Source organism: Rhinichthys klamathensis, unplaced genomic scaffold, assembly GCF_029890125.1.
Source record: "Rhinichthys klamathensis goyatoka isolate OS25496 unplaced genomic scaffold, OSU_Roscu_1.1 h1tg000297l_1, whole genome shotgun sequence".
Classification (NCBI taxonomy): domain Eukaryota; kingdom Metazoa; phylum Chordata; class Actinopteri; order Cypriniformes; family Leuciscidae; genus Rhinichthys; species Rhinichthys klamathensis.
The window spans coordinates 283,419-310,268 of NW_026606816.1; the positions used below are offsets into that span (position 1 = coordinate 283,419).

Below are 26,850 nucleotides of genomic sequence, written 5' to 3' on the forward strand. Positions count from 1 at the left end.
GGGGTCGGCTGCGCCCCTGCCTTCCTGTCCATACCTCCCGGGGGGGCGGCTGCGCCCCTGCCTTCCTGTCCATACCTCCCGGAGGGTCGGCTGCGCCCCTGCCTTCGTGTCCATACCTCGCTGGGGGTCGGCTGCGCCCCTGCCTTCCTGTCCATACCTCCCGGGGGGTCGGCTGCGCCCCTGCCTTCCTGTCCATACCTCCCTGGGGGTCGGCTGTGCCCCTGCCTTCCTGTCCATACCCCGGGGGGTCGGCTGCGCCCCTGCCTTCCTGTCCATACCTCCCGGAGGGTCGGCTGCGCCCCTGCCTTCGTGTCCATATCTCGCTGGGGGTCGGCTGCGCCCCTGCCTTCCTGTCCATACCTCCCGGGGGGTCGGCTGCGTCCCTGCCTTCGTGTCCATACCTCCCTGGGGGTCGGCTGCACCCCTGCCTTCGTGTCCATACCTCCCGGGGGGTCGGCTGCGCCCCTGCCTTCGTGTCCATACCTCCCTGGGGGTCGGCTGCGCCCCTGCCTTCCTGTCCATACCTCCCGGGGGGTCGGCTGCACCCCTGCCTTCGTGTCCATACCTCCCTGGGGGTCGGCTGCGCCCCTGCCTTCCTGTCCATACCTCCCGGGGGGTCGGCTGCGCCCCTGCCTTCGTGTCCATACCTCCCGGGGGGTCGGCTGCACCCCTGCCTTCGTGTCCATACCTCCCTGGGGGTCGGCTGCGCCCCTGCCTTCCTGTCCATACCTCCCGGGGGGTTGACTGCGCCCCTGCCTTCCTGTCCATACCTCCCGGGGGGTCGGCTGCACCCCTGCCTTCGTGTCCATACCTCCCTGGGGGTCGGCTGCGCCCCTGCCTTCGTGTCCATACCTCCCAGGGGGTCGGCTGTGCCCCTGCCTTCGTGTCCATACCTCCCTGGGGGTCGGCTGCGCCCCTGCCTTCCCGTCCATACCCCGGGGGGTCGGCTGCGCCCTTGCCTTCCTGTCCATACCTCCCGGGGGGTCGGCTGCGCCCCTGCCTTCCTGTCCATACCTCCCGGGGGGTCGGCTGCACCCCTGCCTTCGTGTCCATACCTCCCTGGGGGTCGGCTGCGCCCCTGCCTTCGTGTCCATACCTCCCAGGGGGTCGGCTGCGCCCCTGCCTTCGTGTCCATACCTCCCGGGGGGTCGGCTGCGCCCCTGCCTTCCTATCCATACCTCCCAGGGGGTCGGCTGTGCCCCTTCCTTCCTGTCCATACCTCCCGGGGGGTCGGCTGTGCCCCTTCCTTCCTGTTCATACCTCCCGGGGGGTCGGCTGCGCCCCTGCCTTCCTATCCATACCTCCCTTCGTTTTCAGGCAGGAAACACACATCCGCTACCCTCGAATTATGCATTACGGACGGGGCCTACGCCAAAGAACTTTATAAATAATTGCTTGCTGGGCTGTCAATAAATTAATGCTTTGTTATATCATTCTATCTCCCTAGTCTTTCTGGTAGAACTAAGTGTTCTATGAATATTGAGGTAGTGGGTTGGTTGATAGTTGAATATTCAAACATCATGGTAAAATGAGGTGGTCGCTGAGTTTCCGTAAGTATAAAACTGAGTCATATTAGTGGCAAGCATTTGGAGTCTACTCTCCAAGATAGATCTTTCATGGAAATGTCTAACTGGGGAGTGACAAATATGGACAATCAAACAATCCAATACTGCTTTCCAAACAACAATTTGTCTTGTACCAGAAGTATCCGACCTGAAGCAGAGTACATTATTGTGTACATTTTCATCGCTGTAACATCAGTGTTCACCGTGTTTCTGAACCTGTTGGTGATCATCTCCATCTCGCACTTCAAGCAGCTCCACACTCCCACCAATGTGCTGATCTTCTCTCTGGCAGTGGCTGATCTGATCGCAGGACTGATTCTCATGCCAGTTCAGGGAATGAAATTGATTGAGCCATGCTGGTACTTTGGAGAAATATTTTGCTCAATATTCCCTCTTGTTCTTTATGTGGTTGTCACAGCATCTCTTGGTAATATGATTATTATTTCTGTGGATCGATTCATTGCTGTGAATGACCCTTTGCGATATCCAATGAAAGTCAATAATAACAGAGCTGTTGTTTCTATTGTTGTAAACTGGTTATTATCCTTCATATATAATTTTTATCTGTTGTATGATTTTTTACTGTATCCAGAGATGAACCACACATGTATTGGAGAATGCATACTTTCTGTTAAGTTGGAAAATATAATAATAGATTCCATTGTTTGTTTAGTCGCACCTTGTTGTATAATTATTCCTTTATATGTGAAAATCTGCTTTGTAGCAAACTATCAAGCTAAGCATTTAAATTCAGTCACAGACAAAAAGGCCAAATCAGAAAAAAAGGCTGCAAGAACCTTAGGGATTGTAGTACTGGTTTATCTTCTTTGCTGGATGCCATACTATTTAACTAGTCTGTCTTTGGGGCATGACGAAAATGACACTCTTATAATTAACGTAATGTATTGGATTGTATGCATGAATTCCTGTATGAATCCAATTATATATGCAATGTTTTATCGATGGTTCAGACTGTCAGCAAAATACATTTTGACACAGAAAATATATAGACCTTCATCGGCATACTTAAATCTGTTCCCAGAAGAGAAATGATCACTTACACTCTCATGCAAATGTGAATGAGATAACGTGTCTCCAAATGAAATAGTTTTTGTTTTAAGCACCTCCTTATAGAACATTATATGTCATAACAGCTGTTTTCTAAATATGGTGTCTAACATGTATACTGTGAGCATATTTGTGTGTGACACTGTCTGCTTCATTTGCTCCGTCTGAACATGAAAGCACAGCAAAATTGTAGTGGTGCTGCTTGGAAGGCAGATGTTAAAAGAAAATGTAACATTTGTCATAATAAAGTAGTTATTACAAATATAATCTTTAGTTTAAATTAAAGACATTTACTTTATTGGAAGAAAACAAGGTACAATAAATTTTTGCACAATGCATAATGACAAACCCATAATTGATTGATGATGGGTAAGAGTGATGTGATAATGATAATTATTATTAAGGTCTTCATATCTCTGTTTTTCTGCCTGTTTTTTGCCTTATAAAAAAGATTGAACCAATTAACTAATATGACGTCCAATAACTAAAACACTCATTTTGTATTTCTACAGTGTGTTAAGCATGTACATTTAAATTAAGCCTTTCATCCACCAAAGTTTACAATATGCATTAATCTTAAGAATATTTAATTGCGAAATTTTCCATAAATACTGGTTCCTTTAAAATGTTGTGCATTCCATTCCTGAATAATACAAATATATATATTTTGGAACAATATTTCAAGTTTCATTTTATAATGTTATGAAGATGTTATGATTCAGTGAACAGTGTCAAACAAGCCCAACTGTGTTTAGGCTCACAGCTCTCAGTGATGTGTCAGATCCTTGCAATAGAAGCATGTTTTGCTGGAATGAGTGAGAACCCAGTGTGCCTGTAGCTTTCTTTATTTCTGTTTTGTTGAGTGACAGAAAAGGCCTATTAAGCATGTATGGCATATCTAATTTGCATTATATTACACACCAAACCAACCTGTGATATGAGGTCAAACAAATATAAATACGGAGGGCGCTTTCACAGGACGCAATGACACTCAGACTCATTACATCATTCCATATTCCCCTCTGTTTTAGATGCGGTACACAGTTTTATTGCATTACTTCTCAAACCTGTCCTGGAGACTATGAAACATTGAACACACCAAAATGGTTAAAAAAGTGTCAAACACACCTGAACCTGCTCTTCAGGATTACTAGAAACTTCCAGGCAGGTGTGTTGGAGCAGGTGGGAGCTAAATTCTGTGGGACATATAACTGTATGAGGTGGCGAGAGATTCCTTTTACATCATTCTCAGGGCAAAAGGCACCCAGTATTGAAACAAGTACTTTAGTTTTGCATAATACAATCTACATTAATACTTAGCAAAGTTATAAAAATATATTAGATCAAATTAGTCCAGAATAAACTTCCTGCCCATGATCGCATCAAATATCAGTTAAATGTCCACATGCATAGCGAAACACTGAGTTTTTGCACTCTCAGAAAAAAAAGTACAATAGCTGTTACTGGGACGGTACCCTCACAAAAAGTTACTAATACCATTTAGCTACCAATGTGTACCTTTAGGGTACTAATATGCACCCTTAAGGGGTAAAAAAGTACAAAGATGTGTCTCTCTGGCTCAAACTTTGTGGCAGGCTTGGGATCGATGGCTGGCTCTGGGTCTGGAGTGGCGCTGGCGATGTCCTCATCAACCATGCAGATGGTGATGGGTGAGTTTCACTGCATCAGCACCCACTCCAAATATTTGGCGACGCTCCCTCGAGGACCATTTGCTATCTCTGTCTATTTAATTCCTCTGTTTGTATCATTCATTGTCCGGTATTATTTGTACAGAGCACAACGTTTCGTATTGTTGGATTGTTGTCTGCATTACTATTCTGAGTTATTTAATAAATCTTGTTTTATTTTTAAATCATCTTCTTCCTTGGAAATTTTAGGGAGGTGCAGAGACAATGGGATCCCAAGAGCAGATCAATTGAGAATAGGATTTATTGTCCAAAAGGTTGAAGGAAAACAATACAAAACATAAAATAATTAGTAGCCGAGCCACCAAGTAAAAGGGCGAGACAGAGGCGAAATCCAATGGACAGGCTGGGGTCAAAACCAGTAGCGGACCAACAGTTTCAAGGAAGAAGCCAAGGCAATAGTCCAGGACAAGAGCAGGGGGTCAAAAACCGGGTGAGCAAGCTGAGTCGAGATAGGAAACATGAACTAGGCAAATAAATAACAAAACAGGATTAAATAATCAGACAAGGCTTTAAAGGTCTAGAAGCAACGACAGTGGTGAAGCGGATGAAAACCAAGACACACTGACAGAGAACCAAAGAAAGAGAGAAGCATAAGTAGTGGAGAAAATCAGTGCAGAAAATGGAAAACAGGTGTGTGAGTAATGAGAGTGATTAGGAAAGCACTGATTAGGATGGGATTCAGCTGTGATGGTAGAGTGAGGTGAACTGACAATCAAGACACAAGACAAACACAGCAGAAAGGCTGAAGATCAAACCAGAGTCCTGACAGGAAAAGCGTAACACTTGTGTAATCCTTAATGAAGTGATCCCCCTGTTCCAGCAGGACATGATGGACAGCCAGGATATCCATGTTTTAAATTTGCTTTAAAAAACCCTATCTTGTGGTCTTGGGTTTGCTTGTATTAAAGTCCAATGAATGTTGCGTGACGCAGAATGTAACGAGGATTAGACTTTAATTAACAGAGAACTTGAGAACTATATACAAAGCAATATAACGTTACCACATGAACTGAGGAAGGCTGAAGGCTTAAATACACAGAGAGATCATTAAGAGACCAAGGAACAGGTGAGAAACTAATCAGGGACCATGGCAACTAGTGAAAAAACTAGAACTCAGGCAAAAACAATCAAATAAAACTAATACTGAAAACTTAATTGTAGATTTTTCGGACTTTGTTTGTACTGTGGGGTGCCCGGAAACTTTGGTACCAACTGTCCGGTAACTGACCGGAGGTTACTTTCGGGTGGAGTTTCCTTCGAGAAATTATCTTCTGGTACTCTTCTTCCTGTCAGAATACAATGGGCCACCACATTCCACACCTGTCAGGCTTTAGTGCACTCCGGAGCAGAGGGTAATTTTATCTATGCCACGTTTGCCATACAACTTAAGATTCTTGTGGTCACACATCCCCTTCCCATATCGGTCCATGCACTCAGCGGTCACCCAGTCTACTGTTTCCATCAAGCTCATCACACTGAAGAAATCCGGTTCCTGTTAATTGACCCCACCCTGTGGCTCCCCTGGTCCTTGGTCACCCTTGGCTGTGCCGTCATAACCCACACATTAATTAGCAACGGAACACTGTTTGTTCCTGGAGCAGTAATTGCCATGAATCTTGTTTGGTGTATGCTTGTTCTTCTGTGTCGTGTTTTGTGTTTCAGGAGGAACCGATGGAACTACCTAACGTGGTCGAAGAGTACCTGGACCTGAAGGAAGTGTTCAGTAAGTCTCGAGTTGCTTCTCTTCCTCTGAGTCGTTATTATGACTGTGTTATAGATCTATTGCCAGGTACGTCTCCGCCTAAGGGCAGGTCCTGAAAAGGAGGCCATGGAGAAATATATTTTTGATTCTCTTGCAGCCAAGATCATCCGCCCTTCTTCCTCTACTGTTAGCACGGGGTTCTTCTTCGTGGATAAGAAGTATGGTTCTCTGCAACCTTGTATTTACTATCGGGGGTTGAATAACATCATAGCAAAGAATAAGTATCCTTTATCGTTGATGTCTTCAGCCTTAGAGCGGTTGGAGTGGATTTCCTTTTTCACAAAGTTGGATCTCCGTAAAGCTTATCATTGGGTTCGCATCAGGGAGGGGGATGAATGGAAGACCACCTTTAATACCCCCAGGGGGGATTTTGAATATATGGTCATGCCATTTGGGCTGTCCAATGCTCCCGCGGTCTTCCAAGCACTCGTCAATGATGTGCTGAGAGACAGGGCTGATCAGTTCATAGATGTTTACCTGGATATATGGACATATTGATTTTTACTTTGTCTCTCCAGGAACATATTCAGCACGTTAGGCGAGTGCTTCAGAGGCTGCTTGAGAATGGGCTTTTTGTCAAGGCAGAGAAATTCGTTTTTCATGCACAGTCTGTCGCTTTCCTGGGCTTCATAGTCTCGTCCGAGGGGGTGCGCATGGATACCGACAAGATTCAGGCTGGTTTTTCATTTTACCCGTGGATCCTCCTTCGGATTTTACCCGTGGATCCTCTTTCGTCCTTCAGATGAGACGTTAAACCGAGGTCCTGACTCTCATTGAACACTCTCATTGTGGTCATTAAAAATCCCAAGATGTCCTTCGAAAAAGAGTAGGGGTGAAACCCCGGTGTCCTGGCCAAATTTGCCCCTTGACCTCTGTCAATCATGGTCTCCTAATCATCCCCATATACTGATTGGCTTCATCAGTCTCCTCTCCACCAATAAGCTGGTGTGTGGTGGGTGTTTTTGTGCAATATGGCTGCCATCGCATCATCCAGGTGGATGCTGCACATTGGTGGTGGTTGAGCAGATTACCCCTTCCATGTAAAGCGCTTTGAGTACCCAGAAAAGCGCTATATAAATGTAGCGAATTATTATTATTATTATCCTTCATAATTACAGCCAACTGGTCGCCCCTCTTACTGCCTTGACCTCCACCAGGGTGACGTTCAGGTGGTCTAGTGCAGCTGAAGTTGCATTTTTCAACCTACAAGCTGCTTTTTTTCAGCTCCCATTCTTGACCCCTGATCCCTCGAGTCAGTTTGTGGTGGAGGTCGACGCGTCTGAGGTTCTTTCCCAGCACTCTTCCTCGGATGACAAGTTGTAACTCTTGCGCATTTAATTCTTATTGTTTGTCACCTCCAGAACATAACTACGATATTGGTAACAGAGAGCTGTTGGCAGTCAAGCTGGTGTTGGAGGAGTGGCGTCATTGGTTGGAAGGCTCGGGGAGCCTTTTCGTCGTCTGGATCGATCACAAGAACCTTGAGTACATTAGATTCGCTACACGCTTGAACTCTAGGCAGGCTCTGTAGGCGCTTTTTTTCAGTCGCTTTGATTTTTCTATCTCGTACCGTCCGGGCTCTTAAAACATCAAGCCCAATGCTTTGTCTCACATTTACGATCGTTACGAGCATCCATCCTCTCCCGATTCCATCGTGCTGCAGAAACTGTCCCTTTCTGCGGTCACATGGGAGATCGAATCAAAGGTCCGAAATGCCTTACAAGGGGTAACACCTGCGAGTTGTTTGTGCCTGAGAATTTGCGGTACAATGTTATCTGCTGGGGTTCCAAGATCTCTTTGCGCTAGATTTCGTTACAGGCCTTCCACTTCCCAGTGCAACACGGTAGTTTTAACCGCGGTGGACCGGTTCTCGAAGGCAGCCCATTTTATTCCACTTCCTAAATTCCCTTCTGCCAGGGAGACAGGGGTTACTGTCATTGACCATGTTTTTCGCATGCATGGCCTCCCGATGGATGTGGTCTTTGACAGGGGACCCCAATTTGTGCCCAAATTTTGGAAAGAGTTTTGTCGTTTGCTGGGGGTGAAGGTTAGTCTTTCTTCTGGTTTTTATCCTCAGAGCAACGGTCAGAATGAGAGGGCCAACCAAGACTTGGAATAGTAAATGGACTGCATTTATATAGCGCTTTCACAGACCCAATGGCCACCAAAGCACTTTACACATTGCCTCACATTCACCCATTCACTTACTCATTCATACCCTGACGGCGGTGTCAGCCATGCAAGACGCCATCCAGCTCGTCAGGAGAAGCTTGGTGCCTTAGAATGCATCCTCCTGGAGTCAGCAGCTCTCATGGGTTAAGTACGTGCATAACTCGCTAACAGTATCGTCAACAAACCTCTCTCCATTTGAAGGTAGTTTAGGTTACCGAATACGAGGTCGCGGTTCCCTTCGCTCACGCTTTCGTCCAGAAGGGCTCTCCTTCGGGTGCGGGCGTGCACTAAGCCCCAGGCCGATCACCACTTTTCAAAGCCTCCTGCTGAGTCAGAAAGTGTGGCTTTCTACTCAGAGCATTCCTCTCCGCACCTTTTGTAATAAGCTTGTTCCCAAATGTATTGCCCCGTTCACTGTAACTTTAGTCCTTAGTCCAGTGGCAGTACACCTCAAACTTCCTCTGGTGCACAGGAGAATTCATTTGTTTTTCGTTTTTCATTCACCTATTAACCACCCATCCCCCCCGCCGTGTTTTGTATATGGGGAACCTGTCTATTCGATCAAACGTATTCTGGACTCGAGACGGAGGGGACGTGGATTCCAGTACTTGGTGGACTGAGAGGGTTACGGTCCGGAGGAGAGAAGTTGGGTTCCTGCAAGAGACTCCTCCTCGATCACTCCTTGATCGATGATGACATTCGACAGGTAAGCTCTCATGGGAGCACCAGGAGGCACTCCTAGGAGGAGGGGTACTGTCACGGTTCGCAGGTCTGTGGATTCTTACTTGTCTTCTGTGATTGTGTGTGTTTGTCATATGCGTTGCTGGTAAACCAATGATCGCAAATTAGTTATCGGGCTCAGCTGCGTCTCATCAGTCTCGCAATATCTTGAGCCTGTGTGTGTTCATTCCGTGTCGGATCGTTGTTTTGCTCACTACTCGTTCTCTGTCCAGTGTCTCCTGTCTTCTGTGTCCTGTGCTCCAGTTCCTGCCAGTTTTCTGGATTATTTGAACCTTCCTTGTGGATTTCTCTCACTGGACTTCTGCCTTGGATATTCTGTCATCATCTGCCCATTGTAGTCCCTGCGTTGCCGAGGTTCATCATCTTCATCCACGACTTTCCGACCATTGCACTGTTTATATCTTGTTCTTTCTGAAATAAAATGGAAGCTTTAGCGTTAAGTTCTGCCAGGAAGACTCAATTGCTACGTCACTTATTACCTTCTCATCTATCCAATCGTGTCTAATACTTGCGGTATAAAAGACCAGTACTTACACATGTCTAAGTTCGCAGATGCTGACGCTTTCATTCATGCTCTCGTTCAGTCGCCAGCCAACATGTTTCAGGACACGCATAGTGTTCTATTATTGAGTTCCGACGATGGATATGTCCCGCCGTATCTCCTGCTACACGTCGAGGTTCCCGCGTTCAGTGCCGCATCTCCCCGTATGCACAGTGGTCTTCGGAGAGTTTTTGATCAGCCAAGGCCTCTCATGAGAAGTTCTGCTCTCTAGGCCTAAAACACCCTGGGTAACCAATCAGTTTCCATTTTCACGTCATCAAACGCCTCAACAGCGTCAGCTCAGTCAGGATAATCCGGCAGGAAGAGAACTATGTCATTCTCAACAACTTGTCCAGCAAAAGAACCTCGCTGTCTGCACGGGTGCATTATCCCGCAGATCACCGATCCACCGACATGAATCAACAACTCTGCAAATCACGAGAGGCGATCTTCTCTCGCTAGTTCAAGTTCAAGCTCCACTTCCAAGGCTTTCAAGTCGGTTTTTCAAGTTTGGTAGGCGCTTCCACCAGCCACTGTTAATATGTCCCCTCTATCATGATTAAACTTCATCCAGGTAAGTATTTCTCCGTTGCTTCCTAAACCAGCGGCAGAGTTCAAATTGGTGTCCACGGTGACGTGGCGTACGTGTTCATAATTACTAACATTACTGATCTGCAGACTGCAATGGGGCCGGTTAGCTCGCCTTAAAGGGGAAATGTTCATAGCAAGTGTAAGCAAGTTTTGCGTCACCGCCACAGTACAGTGATCTAATAATATCAGCGTTGTCAAAACACCCGCAATGTTGGAAACTGCACAATGTATTATTTTTACAATGGAGATGAACGTTCCTGTAAACTGTGCAATTGTTGAAAAAAAATATATATATATCAGCGTTGTCGATACCACGCTCTCGTGGGCAGTTTGCAAATACCCACTAACAACTGAGTAACTGATTTAAAAATAAATAAAAAAACCTGAGCTAAAGAGAGCAAGTTGTTCATTTGGCTGTTATGCATTCTGTAGTGGATATCTCTACAATGGCAGTTAATTACATACTTACATAAGTGTTGTAATTTCACAAACAACTATTTTCAACATATTTAGGCCTACTTTAAAATCATATTACAAGTCCCTTAATGAAAATTAGATCTACAATATTGGAAATGTGTACAATTGCTGTAATATTTAACCTTTCCTGGTGACTACTTAATCCACTGATATGTGTGATAGAAATATTTTATGTGATGGGTATTTCCACATTAATGTACAGAAAAATGCAGACTAAGGATGCTCCTGTCAAAGGCCACATATCCTTAGCAAAAACTGCTAACTCAGTAGAACTAACAGTCATATTAGTTTTATCAAGTCAAACCAATCAACAGAACTAATCAGTGAAGGAGACTCGAGTGGCATTGTCTTTGCTCAACTGTTTGATTTACATGCTCATGTATCTTTCGTTTTAAGAGTCACAACTGTTGTTGTGGCCAGCAATCTCCCAGCCATGAATGGGGCTATGTCTGCAAGAGCAACTTGGGAGCCATGTCAGGCATATGCTGCGCATCTGAGAAAAGGATTCTACGCTCAAAAAACAACAGATCAAGTATCATTTAGGTAATGATAGTAGCTTCTTGACAGGACGCCGTCACCTTACTTCAGGTAAGTACCGTATTAAGAAGTCAGATTTAGCCGATTAAAAAAAAACAAAAAAAAACACACTAGACAAAGGGTGCATGTCCAATCTCAGATTCGGATATCTAGGTCAGTAAAGGCTAGATGAATCTTCTAAGCTCACTCAAGGTTCGTCCGCTCTTCACAAAATCATCCTATAGCGGTCGTTAGCGTCCTTAGGGATTTGACGTGGTCGCAAAATATATTATATCGTTGTGCTACAAAGCATGGTTGTCATCAAGGCAGATCTTATTGTTAGGCGATCATGCCATTCCTGAGACGTTAATTTGGCTATCAATCGTCTTCAATTTCATAATTAAGGTTGCGCTTATTCCTTCCAATGCAAAGCCATAGCTACGCGCTTTCACTCTTCGTTACAGGCTTTCAGACGGCTTTTGGCCTTCAGCAACCCGGATCCATCACCCTGCCCTCCTCTAACAGAGCTTGTTAAATTAGTAATGTTTGCTTTTCTTTCAGATTCCTGTTTTCACATCCTGATCACGGCCGATTGTTCCTTCCTCGTCTACAATTACGAATCGTAATTTAATATTTCTTCCATCCATAGTTTGCTCGCAGGCATTCAAATTCACGCAAGTATTTTAATACTAATTATCCAAGTCTGTTCACCGTTCCTTCTCTTTGTTTGCTACTTACGGCATAGCCAAGACCTGTAGAAAACCTCCGATAAACGCCTGCCAATCACATTGTATCACAAAGATAAAAATAAAAAAATGTGTATAATTGTGCCCTTTTCGCAGGATATGTGGTGGGTCTCCGGTGTGTATGCGGGGTTTGGCTCGGAATGCCCCACAGATAATTTTGAATAGCATGTTGGAATGGTCATTTCGAGGTGATTAAGCATATCATTTTGTCTATCCCTTTTGGATGTGGCAGGGCTGCTACTCCCGGCACAGGGGTTTGGAGTTTCAACAGCTCGTTTGCAGCTTCAATTACCTCTCACCAACAATTTAAAATTTTCACTTTGTTCCACCAGAATCATTCAAGATGGAGCGACTCAAGAAGTGTCAACATATAGACAACATTCCGAATGGTCGTTGATAAATTATGTAGCTCATCGTAGCTATCTCTAGTCACTAATTAGTTTATTCTGTCTCGATATTCTTTAAATCATGTTCTGTGGGCAGGATTCATGTAAATTTAGGTTGTTATGCACTAACCCAGGAGGAATTTCGTTAGCTCCTCTCAGCGCTGTTGTAGTCTTTAAAAAGCAATTCTTAAATTAATTTCTCCCATTGCTTGAACTTTGACTGTTGTAACCTTGAAGATGTTGGTTATGCTTATACGGCAACATTTCACACTAAGTAAGTTAAAAAAGCAAAATCCATCCAACCCCCTTTTTATTACTTCCTGTCCGCATGGTCTCTTTTCTATTGGTATTCAGATTGGAGCTGTCTGTTACAGCGTCATGGCTCATGCATCCAGGGGATTCACTCCAGGAGCTAAATACTCCGATTTCCCCATGGTCTTTTTCTGATTTGCGTTTCTCACCTAATTTCTTTACTCTCTTTCTTAAGAACTCTAAGAATGACTCTCAAGGCTCTGTTTCACATTATCAATTTATTAATTAGTAATAAATTCTGTCCCTTCTCATCTATGATTAATTTCTTAAATTCCCCTCCATTTATCCTAACTAACGGAGCACTTCTTTCTAAGCTAGTTCAGGACTCATCAGTTCTGTCCTCAAAAGCTGCAGTCTATCTCCCTCCCAGTATACTGGTTATTCCTTCAGGATCGGGGCAGCCACTACAGCAGCTGATCATGGCATTTCTACTTCAGCTATTAAGATCCTGGGCAGATGGTCTTCCTCTGCATTAGTCTATATAAGACCCGATTCAAAATCATCCTCGAAGCTCAGCAAGCTCTTCACTAAAACTGTTCAGGTAAATAACCTTTGCAACTACTGGTGGTGGTGCCATGATATTCCATTCTCACAATTGGTCTTAAATTCTGCTTGCATTTACAAATGGTCAATGAGTCATTGTCTATATGTGGCCAAGTGGCCTTGTCTTAATGTGGCCTTGTCTCTATGTGGCAGTAGTAGCCGTTGTGGTCTTGTTCCATGTGGTCTTTATGGTCTTAAAAAATAAAATAAAATAAAAAATAAAAAATCATGCAAGTGTATGATATACATATTCAGTGTGGTCTACTGTGACCGTGTAGCCTAATGTGGCCTTGTCCCGTGGTCTTGTGGCCAGTTATGGCATGGTTCTGTGTGCCCTAGTGGCTGTGTCTCGTTGGCCTTGTATCCGTGTGGCATTAGCAGCCTTGTGGCCCAGCGGGCCTTGTCTCTGTGCGGGTCTCAAGGCCTTGTGGCATAATGTTGCCTTGTCCTATGTGTGGCCTACATGGTCTTGTGGCCCTTATGGCCTCGGTTCTGTGTGGCCTAGTGGCCGTTGTCCCTCTGTGACCTCGTCTCAGTGTGGGCTTACGATATCGCGGCCCTTGCGGCCTCATTCTATGTTCAGTGTGGTCTACTGTGACCGTGTAGCCTAATGTGGCCTTGTCCCGTGGTCTTTTGGCCAGTTATGGCATTGGTTCTATGTGGCCTAAGGCCTTGTCTATGAGTGGTTCTGTCTCTGTATGGCTTTAGCAGCCTTGTGGCCCATCGGGCCTTGTCTCTGTGTGGGTCCAGAGGCCTTGTGGCACAAAGTTGCCTTGTCCTGTATGTAAAAAATGGCCAGTGGTCTGTGGCCCTTAGTGTTTAAGCATTTAAGCATTTCATCCACCAAAGTTTACAATTTGCATTAATCTTAAGAATATTTAATTGCGAAATTTTCCATAAATACTGGTTCCTTTAAAATGTTGTGCATTCCATTTCTGAATAATACAAATATATATATATATATATATATATATATATATATATATATATATATATATATATATTGGAACAATATTTTCAGTTTCATTTGATAAAGTCCTGAGGGAGAAGATGTTATGATTCAGTGAACAGTGCCAAACAATCCCAACTGTGTTTAGGCTCACAGCTCTCAGTGATGTGTCAGGTCCTTGCAATAGAAGCATGTTTTGCAGGAATGAGTGGGAACCCAGTGTGCCTGTAGCTTTCTTTATTTCTGTTTTGATGAGTGACAGAAAAAAAAGGCCTATTAAGCATGTATGGCATATCTAATCTGCATTATATTACACACCAAACCAAGCTGTGATATGAGGTCAAACAAATACAAATCCGGAGGGCGCTTTCACAGGACGCAATGACACTCAGACTCATTACATCATTCCATATTCCCCTCTGTTTTAGATGCAGTACACAGTTTTATTGTCCAGAGCAGTACTTCTCAAACCTGTCCTGGAGACTATGAAACATTGAACACACCAAAATGGTTAAAAAAGACTGGTTTCACTAAGACAGGCCTGTCCAATCCTGCTCCTGGAGGGCCGCTGTCCTGCAGAGCGTCAAACACACCTGAACCTGCTCTTCAGGATTACTAGAAACTTCCAGGCAGGTGTGTTGGAGCAGGTGGGAGCTAAATTCTGTGGGACATATAACTGTTTGAGGTGGCAAGAGATTCCTTTTACCTCACTCTCAGGCTAAAAGGCACCCTGTATTGAAACAAGTGCTTTAGTTTTGCATAATACAATCTACATTAATACTTGTTCAAACAACTACTTCAGCAAAGTTATAAAAATATATTAGATCAAATTAGTCCAGAATAAACTTCCTGCCCATGATCACATCAAAGATCAGCTAAATGTCCACATGCATAGCGAAACACTGTGAGTTTTTTATGTGGCCTAAGGCCTTGTCTATGAGTGGTTCTGTCTCTGTATGGCTTTAGCAGCCTTGTGGCCCATCGGGCCTTGTCTCTGTGTGGGTCCAGAGGCCTTGTGGCACAAAGTTGCCTTGTCCTGTATGTAAAAAATGGCCAGTGGTCTGTGGCCCTTAGTGGCGCGGTTCAATGTGGCCTAGTGGCCGTTGTCTGTGTGGCTTGCTCTGTGTGGTCTATAGTGGCCTTGTGGCACAAGTTGCCTTGTCCTGTAGGTAAAAAATGGCCAGTGGTCTGTGGCCTTTAGTGGCGCGGTTCAATGTGGCCAAGCGGCCGTTGTTTGTGTGGCCTTGCGGCCTTGTCCAGTCTACCTCGTTCTATGTGCGGCATTAGAGGCCGTTGTGGCTCATTGCGGCCTTGTCTCTGTGGTCTAGCAAGGCCATGTGGCCGGGCGGCCTTGTGTCTGTTGTCTATCATGGCCGTGTGGTCCAATGTGGCCAGTTTGCGGTCTAAGGTGGCCTGCTCTGTGTGGTCCAATGAGGCCTGGCCCAATGTGGCATTGTCTGTGTGGTCCATCGCGGCCTTGTCTCTGTGTGGTCCAATGAGGCCTGGCCAATGTGGCTCTGTTTTGTTTGGTCCATCGAGGCCTTGTCTCTGTGCGGTCTGTTACGGCCTTGTCCCATATGGCCGGTTCTGTATGCCCAAGGTGGCCTTTTCTCTGTGGTCCTATAACAGCTTTTGTTCCATGACCTGTCCCTATGTCCTAAGTTAGCCTCGTTCTCAGTTAAGTCACTATTCCACAACACTTGCTTCCCTCCAACTCATTCTCAGGGAAACTGGTTCGATCAGACGTAAGTGCGTCTCAAAACATAAGTCGACTGGATGAAAGCGTCAGCATGGATAAATGCTAATGTACATACAGCAGCAGAACATAAATGCATAAATGCATTATTCACGTCTTCTCATAGTACCTTTCAGGCTCACTATGAAGTCATCTCTTACTAATTAGTTATTGGCTACGAGGCTTTCCAGATTTCATGTTCATGCCCATTATTAACTCCCTTTTCTTTCTCTTTTAGGCTCTACAGGATACACGACTGGTGGGTATACTTTTCTTTACCGTTCTTTGGGGGTGGGCTCCGTCCTGGTGGAATTATCTTCCACCTATTTTTGGGGGTCGGCTGCGCCCCTGCCTTCGTCTTCAGGCAGGAAATGCAGAGTCCGGACCCTCGGATTGCGAGCTATGGACGGGGCCTACGCCAAAGAACTTTATTGCTTGCTGGGCTATCAATAAATGTATTTATTGTTACAGTATTTATTCTCCCGAGTCTTTCTGGTAGAAATGGAAGCTTTAGCGTTAAGTTCTGCCAGGAAGACTCAATTGCTACGTCACTGATTACCTTCTCATCTATCCAATCGTGTCTAATACTTGCGGTATAAAAGACCAGTACTTACACATGTCTGAGTTCGCAGATGCTGACGCTTTCATTCACCTCCATCCTCCCCACCACCACCAGGATGGTCCCTTCGCCTCCATCCTCCCCACCACCACCAGGATGGTCCCTTCCTATACCTCACAGGGGGTCGGCTGCGCCCCTGCCTTCGTCTTCAGGCAGGAAATGCAGAGTTCGGACCCTCGGATTGCGAGCTATGGACGGGGCCTACGCCAAAGAACTTTATTGCTTGCTGGGCTATCAATAAATGTATTTATTGTTACAGTATTTATTCTCCCGAGTCTTTCTGGTAGAACTGTTTATTGCACTTGCAATTGAATCCTGAGTCATTACCTGACACAGTGTTTCCAATTGGTCTTATACTGGGATAAATATATATTTTTTTAAATCCACTTAACTTCCATCTTTAATTGGTATTATGTATATAACCATATAAAAGCTTTCAAGGACCAGTCTTTTATGAAAGGTTTTTTAGAATATAGATCAGATTAGATCTGATAGGTCTTTGAATATTGTAGTAGTGGGTTGGTTGATAGCTGAATATTCAAACATCACAGTAAAATGAGGTGGTCGCTGAGTTTCCTTAAGTATAAAACTGAGTCATATTAGTGACCAGCATCTTCACACAGAGTCTACTCTCCAAGATAGATCTATCATGGAAATGTCTAACTGGGGAGTGACCAACATGGACAATCAAACAATCCAATACTGCTTTCCAAACAACAATTTGTCTTGTACCAGAAGTATCCGACCTGAAGCAGAGTACATTATTGTGTACATTTTCATCGCTGTAACATCAGTGTTCACCGTGTTTCTGAACCTGTTGGTGATCATCTCCATCTCGCACTTCAAGCAGCTCCACACTCCCACCAATGTGCTGATCTTCTCTCTGGCAGTGGCTGATCTGATCGCAGGACTGATTCTCATGCCAGTTCAGGGAATGAAACTAATTGAGCCATGCTGGTACTTTGGAGAAATATTTTGCTCAATATTCCCTCTTATTTTTTATGTGGTTGTCACAGCATCTCTTGGTAATATGATTATTATTTCTGTGGATCGATACATTGCTGTGAATGACCCTTTACGATATCCAATGAAAGTCAATAATAACAAAGCTGTTGTTTCTATTGTTGTAAACTGGTCATTATCCTTCTTATATAATTTTTATGAGTTGTATGAATTTTTACTGTATCCAGAAATGAACCACACATGTATTGGAGAATGCATTCTTTCTCTTAAGTTGGAAAGTATAATAATAGATGCTTTTGTTTGTTTAGTGGCACCTTGTTGTATAATTATTCCTTTATATGTGAAAATCTGCTTTGTAGCAAACTATCAAGCTAAGCATTTAAATTCAGTCACAGACAAAAAGGCCAAATCAGAAAAAAAGGCTGCAAAAACCTTAGGGATTGTAGTACTGGTTTATCTTCTTTGCTGGATGCCATACTATTTAATTTGTCTTTCTTTGGGGCATGACGAAAATGACTCTCTTATAATTAATGTAATGTATTGGATTGTTTGCATGAATTCCTGTATGAATCCACTTATATATGCAATGTTTTATCGATGGTTCAGACTGTCAGCAAAATACATTTTGACACAGAAAATATGTGAACCTTCATCGGCATACTTAAATCTATTCCCAGAAGAGAAATGATCACTTACACTCTCATGTAGATGTGAATGAGATAATGTGTCTTCAAATGAAATAGAGTTTTTGTTTTAAGCACCTCCTTATAGAACATTATATATCATGTAACAGCTGTTTTCTATGGTGTCTAACATGTATATTGTGAGCATATTTGTGAGTGACACTGTCTGCTCCATTTGCTTCGTCTGAACATGAAACCACAGCAAAATTGTAGTGGTGCTGCTTGGAAGGCAGATGTTTAAAGAAAATGTAACATTTGTCATAATAAAGTAGTTATTACAAATATAATCTTTATTTTAAATTCAAGATATTTACTTTATTAGAAGAAAACAAGGTACAATATATTTTTGCACAATGCATAATGATAAACCCATAAATGATTGATGATGGGTAAGAGTGATGTGATAATGATAATTATTATTAAGGTCTTCATATCTCCGTTTTTCTGCCTGTTTTTTGCCTTATAAAAAAGAATGAACCAATTAACCAGTATGACGTCCAATTACTAAAACACTCATTTTGTATTTCTACAGTGTGTTAATTATGTACATTTAAATTAAGCATTTCATCCACCAAAGTTTACAATTTGCATTAATCTTAAGAATATTTAATTGCGAAATTTTCCATAAATACTGGTTCCTTTAAAATGTTGTGCATTCCATTTCTGAATAATACAAATATATTTTCAGTTTCATTTGATAAAGTCCTGAGGGAGAAGATGTTATGATTCAGTGAACAGTGCCAAACAATCCCAACTGTGTTTAGGCTCACAGCTCTCAGTGATGTGTCAGGTCCTTGCAATAGAAGCATGTTTTGCAGGAATGAGTGGGAACCCAGTGTGCCTGTAGCTTTCTTTATTTCTGTTTTGATGAGTGACAGAAAAAAAAGGCCTATTAAGCATGTATGGCATATCTAATCTGCATTATATTACACACCAAACCAAGCTGTGATATGAGGTCAAACAAATACAAATCCGGAGGGCGCTTTCACAGGACGCAATGACACTCAGACTCATTACATCATTCCATATTCCCCTCTGTTTTAGATGCAGTACACAGTTTTATTGTCCAGAGCAGTACTTCTCAAACCTGTCCTGGAGACTATGAAACATTGAACACACCAAAATGGTTAAAAAAGACTGGTTTCACTAAGACAGGCCTGTCCAATCCTGCTCCTGGAGGGCCGCTGTCCTGCAGAGCGTCAAACACACCTGAACCTGCTCTTCAGGATTACTAGAAACTTCCAGGCAGGTGTGTTGGAGCAGGTGGGAGCTAAATTCTGTGGGACATATAACTGTATGAGGTGGCAAGAGATTCCTTTTACCTCACTCTCAGGCTAAAAGGCACCCTGTATTGAAACAAGTGCTTTAGTTTTGCATAATACAATCTACATTAATACTTGTTCAAACAACTACTTCAGCAAAGTTATAAAAATATATTAGATCAAATTAGTCCAGAATAAACTTCCTGCCCATGATCACATCAAAGATCAGCTAAATGTCCACATGCATAGCGAAACACTGTGAGTTTTTGCACTTTCAGAAAAAAAAAGTACAAAAGCTGTTACTGGGACAGTACCCTTGCAAAAAGTTACTAATACCATTTAGCTACTAATGTGTACACTCTAGGTACCAATGTGTACCTTTAGGGTACTAATTTGCACCCTTTAGGGGTAAAAAAGTAAAAAGAAATGTCTCTCTGGCTCAAACTTTGTGATGGGCTTGGGATCGATGGCTGGCTCTGGGTCTGGAGTGGCGCTGGCGATGTCCTCATCAACCATGCAGATGGTGATGGGTGAGTTTCACTGCATCAGCACCCACTCCAAATATTTGGCGACGCTCCCTCGAGGACCATCTGCTATCTCTGTCTATTTAATTCCTCTGTTTGTATCATTCATTGTCCGGTATTATTTGTACAGAGCACAATGTTTCGTATTGTTGAATTGTTGTCTGCATTACTATTCTGAGGTATTTAATAAATCTTGTTTTATTTTTAAATCATCTTCTTCCTTGGGAATGTTAGGGAGGTACAGAGACAACAGGAAACCAAGAGCAGATCAATTGAGAATAGGATTTATTGTCAAAAAGGTTGAAGGAAAACAATACAAAACGTAAAATAATTAGTAGCCGAGCCACCATGTAAAAGGGCGAGACAGAGGCGAATTCCAATGGACAGGCTGGGGTCAAAACCAGTAGCGGACCAACAGTTTCAAGGAAGAAGCCAAGGCAATAGTCCAGGACGAGAGCAGGGGGTCAAAAACCGGGTGAGCAAGCTGAGTCGAGATAGGAAACAGGAACTAGGCAAATAAATAACAAAACAGGATTAAATAACCAGACAAGGCTTTAAAGGTCTAGAAGCAGCCAAAACAAGACTTTCAAGCAAGGGGATAGTGGTGAAGCGGATGGAAACCAAGACACACTGACAGAGAACCAAAGAAAGAGAGAAGCATAAGTAGTGGAGAAAATCAGTGCAGAAAATGGGAAACAGGTGTGTGAGCACTGAGAGTGATTAGGAAAGCACTGATTAGGATGGGATTCAGCTGTGATGGTAGAGTGAGGTGAACTGACAATCAAGACACAAGACAAACACAGCAGAAAGGCTGAAGATCAAACCAGAGTCCTGACAGGAAAAGCGTAACACTTGTGTAATCCTTAATGAAGCGATCCCCCTGTTCCAGTAGGACATGATGGACAGCCAGGATATCCATGTTTTAAATTTGCTTTAAAAAACCATATCTTGTGGTCTTGGGTTTGCTTGTATTAAAGTCCAATGAATGTTGCGTGACGCAGAATGTAACGAGGATTAGACTTTAATTAACAGAGAACTCGAGAACTATATACAAAGCAATATAACGTTACCACATGAACTGAGGAAGGCTGAAGGCTTAAATACACAGAGAGATCATTAAGAGACCAAGGAACAGGTGAGAAACTAATCAGGGACCATGGCAACTAGTGAAAAAACTAGAACTCAGGCAAAAAAAATCTAATAAAACTAATACTGACAACTAAATCGTAGAAGTTACGGACTTTGTTTGTACTGTGGGGTGCCCGGAAACTTTGCTACCAACTGTCCGGTAACTGACCGGAGGTTACTTTCGGGGGGAGTTTCCTTCGAGAAATTATCTTCTGGTACTCTTCTTCCTGTCAGACTACAATGGGCCACCACATTCCACACCTGGCAGGCTTTAGTGGACTCCGGAGCAGAGGGTAATTTTATCTATGCCACGTTTGCCATACAACTTAAGATTCTTGTGGTCACACTTCCCCTTCCCATATCGGTCCATGCACTCAGCGGTCACCCAGTCTACTGTTTCCATCAAGCTCATCACACTGAAGAAATCCGGTTCCTGTTAATTGACCCCCCTCTGGCTCCCGTGGTCCTTGGTCACCCTTGGCTGTGCCGTCATAACCCACACATTAATTAGCAACGGAACACTGTTTGTTCCTGGAGCAGTAATTGTCATGAGTCTTGTTTGGTGTATGCTTGTTCTTCTGTGTCGTGTTTTGTGTTTCAGGAGGAACCGATGGAACTACCTAACGTGGTCGAAGAGTACCTGGACCTGAAGGAAGTGTTCAGTAAGTCTCGAGTTGCTTCTCTTCCTTTGAGTCGTTGTTTTGACTGTTATAGATCTATTGCCAGGTACGTGTTCGCCTAAGGGCAGGTCCTGAAAAGGAGGCCATGGAGAAATATATTTCTGATTCTCTTGCAGGCAAGATCATCCGCCCTTCTTCCTCTACTGCTAGCACGGGGTTCTTCTTCGTGGATAAGAAGGATGGTTCTCTGCGACCTTGTATTGACTATCGGGGGTTGAATAACATCATAGCAAAGAATAAGTACCCTTTACCGTTGATGTCTTCAGCCTTAGAGCGGTTGGAGTGGATTTTCTTTTTCACAAAGTTGGATCTCCGTAAAGCTTATCATTGGGTTCGCATCAGGGAGGGGGATGAATGGAAGACCACCTTTAATACCCCCAGGGGGGATTTTGAATATATGGTCATGCCGTTTGGGCTGTCCAATGCTCCCGCGGTCTTCCAAGCACTCGTCAATGATGTGCTGAGAGACATGGCTGATCAGTTCATAGATGTTTACCTGGATATATGGACATATTGATTTTTACTTTGTCTCTCCAGGAACATATTCAGCACGTTAGGCAAGTGCTTCAGAGGCTGCTTGAGAAGGGCCTTTTTGTCAAGGCAGAGAAATTCGTTTTTCATGCACAGTCTGTCCCTTTCCTGGGCTTCATAGTCTCGTCCGAGGGGCTGCGCATGGATACCGACAAGATTCAGGCTGGTTTTTCATTTTACCCGTGGATCCTCCTTCGGATTTTACCCGTGGATCCTCTTTCGTCCTTCAGATGAGACGTTAAACCGAGGTCCTGACTCTCTGTGGTCATTAAAAATCCCAGGGTGTCCTTCGAAAAAGAGTAGGGGTGTAACCCCGGCATCCTGGCCAAATTTGCCCCTTGAGCTCTGTCCATCATGGCCTCCTAATCATCCCCATATACTGATTGGCTTCATCACTGTCTCCTCTCCACCAATAAGCTGGTGTGTGGTGGGTGTTCTTGCGCAATATGGCTGCTGTCGCATCATCCAGAGTACCCAGAAAAGCGCTATATAAATGTAACGAATTATTATTATTATTATCCTTCGTTATTACAGCCAACTGGTCGCCCCTCTTACTGCCTTGACCTCCACCAGGGTGACGTTCAGGTGGTCTAGTGCAGCTGAAGTTGCATTTTTCAACCTACAAGCTGCTTTTTTTCAGCTCCCATTCTTGACCCCTGATCCCTCGAGTCAGTTTGTGGTGGAGGTCAACGCGTCTGAGGTTCTTTCCCAGCATTTTTCCTCGGATGAAAAGATGCACTCTTGCGCATTTAATTCTTATTGTTTGTCACCTCCAGAACATAACTACGATATTGGTAACAGAGAGCTGTTGGCAGTCAAGCTGGTGTTGGAGGAGTGGCGTCATTGGTTGGAAGGCTCGGGGGGCCTTTCGTCGTCTGGACAGATCACAAGAACCTTGAGTACAATTGATCCGCTACACGCTTTGAACTCTAGACAGGCTCGGTAGCCGCTTTTCTTCAGTCGCTTTGATTTTTCTATCTCGTACCGTCCGGGCTCTAAAAACATCAAGCCCAATGCTTTGTCTTACATTTTCGATCATCGTTTCGAGCATCCATCCTCTCCCGATTCCATCGTGCTGCAGAAACTGGTCTTTTCTGCGGTCACATGGGAGATCGAATCGAAGGTCCGAAATGCCTTACAAGGGGTAACACCTCCGTCCAGTTGCCAACCGAGTTGTTTGTTTGTGCCTGAGAATTTGCAGTCCAATGTTATCTGCTGGGGTTCCAAGATCTCTTGTCAATCAGGAGGTAATCGTACCATTTTTCTGGTTTAAAAGCAGTTCTGGTGGCAGTCTGTGGCTAGAGACATTCATAATTTTGTTTTGGTCTGCTCAGGTTGTGCTGTCGATAAGACTTCCAATCAGCCCCCGGTGGGCCTCATTCAGCCGCTGTCTGTCCCTTCGAGACCTTAGTCCCATATTGCGCTAGATTTCGTTACAGGCCTTCCACTTCCCAGTGCAACACGGTAGTTTTAACCGCGGTGGACCGGTTCTCGAAGGCAGCCCATTTTATTCCACTTCCTAAATTCCCTTCTGCCAGGGAGACAGGGGTTACTGTCATTGACCATGTTTTTCGCATGCATGGCCTCCCGATGGATGGGGTCTTTGACAGGGGACCCCAATTTGTGCCCAAATTTTGGAAAGAGTTTTGTCGTTTGCTGGGGGTGAAGGTTAGTCTTTCTTCTGGTTTTTATCCTCAGAGCAACGGTCAGACTGAGAGGGCCAACCAAGACTTGGAATGGTAAAATGGTAAAAGGACTGCATTTATATAGCGCTTTCACAGACCCAATGGCCACCAAAGCGCTTTACACATTGCCTCACATTCACTTACTCATTCATACACCGACGGTGGTGTCAGCCATGCAAGGCGCCATCCAGCTCGTCGGGAGAAGCTGGGGTTAGGTGTCTTGATCATGGACACCTCAACACTTGGTCAGGTGGAACTGGGGATTGAACCACCAACCTTCTGGTTTGTAGATAACCTACATGAACCACTGAGCCACTGCCGCCCGGAATGGGTGTTGCAATGTTTGGTGCCTTAGAATCCGTCCTCCTGGAGTCAGCAGCTCTCATGGGTTAAGTACGTGCATAACTCGCTGACAGTATAGTCAACGAGCCTCTCTCCATTTGAAGGTAGTTTAGGTTACCGAATACGAGGTCGCGGTTCCCTTCGCACACGCTTTCGTCCAGAAGGGCTCTCCTTCGGGTGCGGGCGTGCACTAAGCCCCAGGCCGATCACCACTTTTCAAAGCCTCCTGCTGAGTCAAAAAGTGTGGCTTTCTACTCAGAGCATTCCTCTCCGCACCTTTTGTAATAAGCTTGTTCCCAAATGTATTGCCCCGTTCACTGTAACTTTAGTCCTTAGTCCAGTGGCAGTACACCTCAAACTTCCTCTGGTGTACAGGAGAATTCATTTGTTTTCGTTTTTCATTCACCTATTAACCACCCATCCCCCCCGCCGTGTTTTGTATATGGGGAACCTGTCTATTCGATCAAACGTATTCTGGACTCGAGACGGAGGGGACGCGGATTCCAGTACTTGGTGGACTGGGAGGGTTATGGTCCGGAGGAGAGAAGTTGGGTTCCTGCAAGAGACTCCTCCTCGATCACTCCTTGATCGATGATGACATTCGACAGGTAAGCTCTCATGGGAGCACCAGGAGGCACTCCTAGGAGGAGGGGTACTGTCACGGTTCGCAGGTCTGTGGATTCTTACTTGTCTTCTGTGATTGTGTGTGTTTGTGACCTGCGTTGCTGGGAAACCCATGATCGCAAATTAGTTATTGGGCTCAGCTGCGTCTCATCAGTCTCGCAATATCTTGAGCCTGTGTGTGTTCATTCCGTGTCGGATCGTTGTTTTGCTCACTACTCGTTCTCTGTGCAGTGTCTCCTGTCTTCTGTGTCCTGTGCTCCAGTTCCTGCCTGTTTTCTGGATTATTTGAACCTTCCTTGTGGATTTCTCTCACTAGACTTCTGCCTTCATTCTTCTGAATTCTGTCATCATCTGCCTATTGTAGTCCCTGCGTTGTCGAGGTTCATCATCTTCATCCACGACTTTCCGACCATTGCACTGTTTATTTTATGTTTTTCTGAAATAAACTGTTTATTGCACTTGCAATTGAATCCCGAGTCATTTACCTGACACAGTATTTCCAATTGGTCTTATACTGGGATAAATATATATATTTTTAAAATCCACTTAACTTCCATCTTTAATTGGTATTATGTATATAACCATATAAAAGCTTTCAAGGACCAGTCTTTTATGAAAGGTTTTTTAGAATATAGATCAGATTATATCTGATAGGTCTTTGAATATTGTAGTAGTGGGTTGGTTGATAGCTGAATATTCAAACATCACAGTAAAATGAGGTGGTCGCTGAGTTTCCTTAAGTATAAAACTGAGTCATATTAGTGACCAGCATCTTCACACAGAGTCTACTCTCCAAGATAGATCTATCATGGAAATGTCTAACTGGGGAGTGACCAACATGGACAATCAAACAATCCAATACTGCTTTCCAAACAACAATTTGTCTTGTACCAGAAGTATCCGACCTGAAGCAGAGTACATTATTGTGTACATTTTCATCGCTGTAACATCAGTGTTCACCGTGTTTCTGAACCTGTTGGTGATCATCTCCATCTCGCACTTCAAGCAGCTCCACACTCCCACCAATGTGCTGATCTTCTCTCTGGCAGTGGCTGATCTGATTACAGGACTGATTCTCTTGCCAGTGCAGGGAATGAAACTGATTGAGCCATGCTGGTACTTTGGAGAAATATTTTGCTTAATATTTCCTTTTATTCTTTATGTGGTTGTCACAGCATCTCTTGGTAATATGATTATTATATCTGTGGATCGATTCATTGCTGTGAATGACCCTTTGCGATATCCGATAAGAGTCAATAATAACAGAGCTGTTGTTTCTATTGTTGTAAACTGGTTATTATCCTTCATATATAATTTTTATCTGTTGTATGAGTTTTTACTGTATCCAGAGAGGAACCACACATGTATTGGAGAATGCATTCTTTCTCTTAAGTTGGTAAATGTAATACTAGATTCCATTGTTTGTTTAGTGGCACCTTGTTGTATAATTATTCCTTTATATGTGAAAATCTGCTTTGTAGCAAACTATCAAGCTAAGCATTTAAATTCAGTCACAGACAAAAAGACCAAATCAGAAAAAAAGGCTACAAGAACCTTAGGGATTGTAGTACTGGTTTATCTTCTTTGCTGGATGCCATACTATTTAACTAGTCTGTCTTTGGGGCATGACGAAAATGACTCTCTTATAATTAATGTAATGGATTGGATTGTATGCATGAATTCCGGTATAAATCCACTTATATATGCAATGTTTTATCGATGGTTCAGACTGTCAGCAAAATACATTTTGACACTGAAAATATTTCAACCTTCATCGGCATACTTAAATCTGTTCTCAGAAGAGAAATGATCACTTACACTCTCATGAAAATGTGAATGAGATAACGTGTCTCCAAAGAAATAATTTTTGTTTTAAGCATTAGATGTCATGTAACAGCTGTTTTTTGAATATGGTGTCTCACATGTATATTGTGAGCATGTTTGTGTGTGACACTGTCTGCTCCATTTGCTCCGTCTGAACATGAAAGCACAGCAA

General features: G+C 43.8%; 3 protein-coding genes across 3 annotated transcripts; all 3 read left to right on the forward strand.

Moving 5' to 3' along the window:
- Positions 1-1,399: 1,399 nt before the first annotated feature.
- Positions 1,400-2,809, forward strand: LOC130103802 (trace amine-associated receptor 7c-like). The gene has a single exon (XM_056270133.1). The coding sequence runs from the start codon at positions 1,617-1,619 to the stop codon at positions 2,616-2,618; it is 1,002 nt and encodes a 333-aa protein (XP_056126108.1). The 5' UTR covers positions 1,400-1,616; the 3' UTR covers positions 2,619-2,809.
- A 14,260-nt stretch (positions 2,810-17,069) lies between these two features.
- LOC130103805 (trace amine-associated receptor 7c-like) lies at positions 17,070-18,083 on the forward strand. The gene has a single exon (XM_056270136.1). The coding sequence runs from the start codon at positions 17,082-17,084 to the stop codon at positions 18,081-18,083; it is 1,002 nt and encodes a 333-aa protein (XP_056126111.1). The 5' UTR covers positions 17,070-17,081.
- Positions 18,084-25,650: 7,567 nt separating this feature from the next.
- LOC130103803 (trace amine-associated receptor 13c-like) lies at positions 25,651-26,692 on the forward strand. The gene has a single exon (XM_056270134.1). It carries the CDS (start codon positions 25,663-25,665, stop codon positions 26,662-26,664), a length of 1,002 nt encoding a protein of 333 aa, XP_056126109.1. The 5' UTR covers positions 25,651-25,662; the 3' UTR covers positions 26,665-26,692.
- The last annotated feature ends 158 nt before the right edge of the window (positions 26,693-26,850 follow it).

What these genes read in the sequence shown, in the direction of transcription:
- LOC130103802 (XM_056270133.1), top strand. Translation starts at nt 1,617, where the DNA reads ATGGAAATGTCTAACTGGGGAGTGACAAATATGGACAATCAAACAATC.
- LOC130103803 (XM_056270134.1), top strand. Translation starts at nt 25,663, where the DNA reads ATGGAAATGTCTAACTGGGGAGTGACCAACATGGACAATCAAACAATC.
- LOC130103805 (XM_056270136.1), top strand. Translation starts at nt 17,082, where the DNA reads ATGGAAATGTCTAACTGGGGAGTGACCAACATGGACAATCAAACAATC.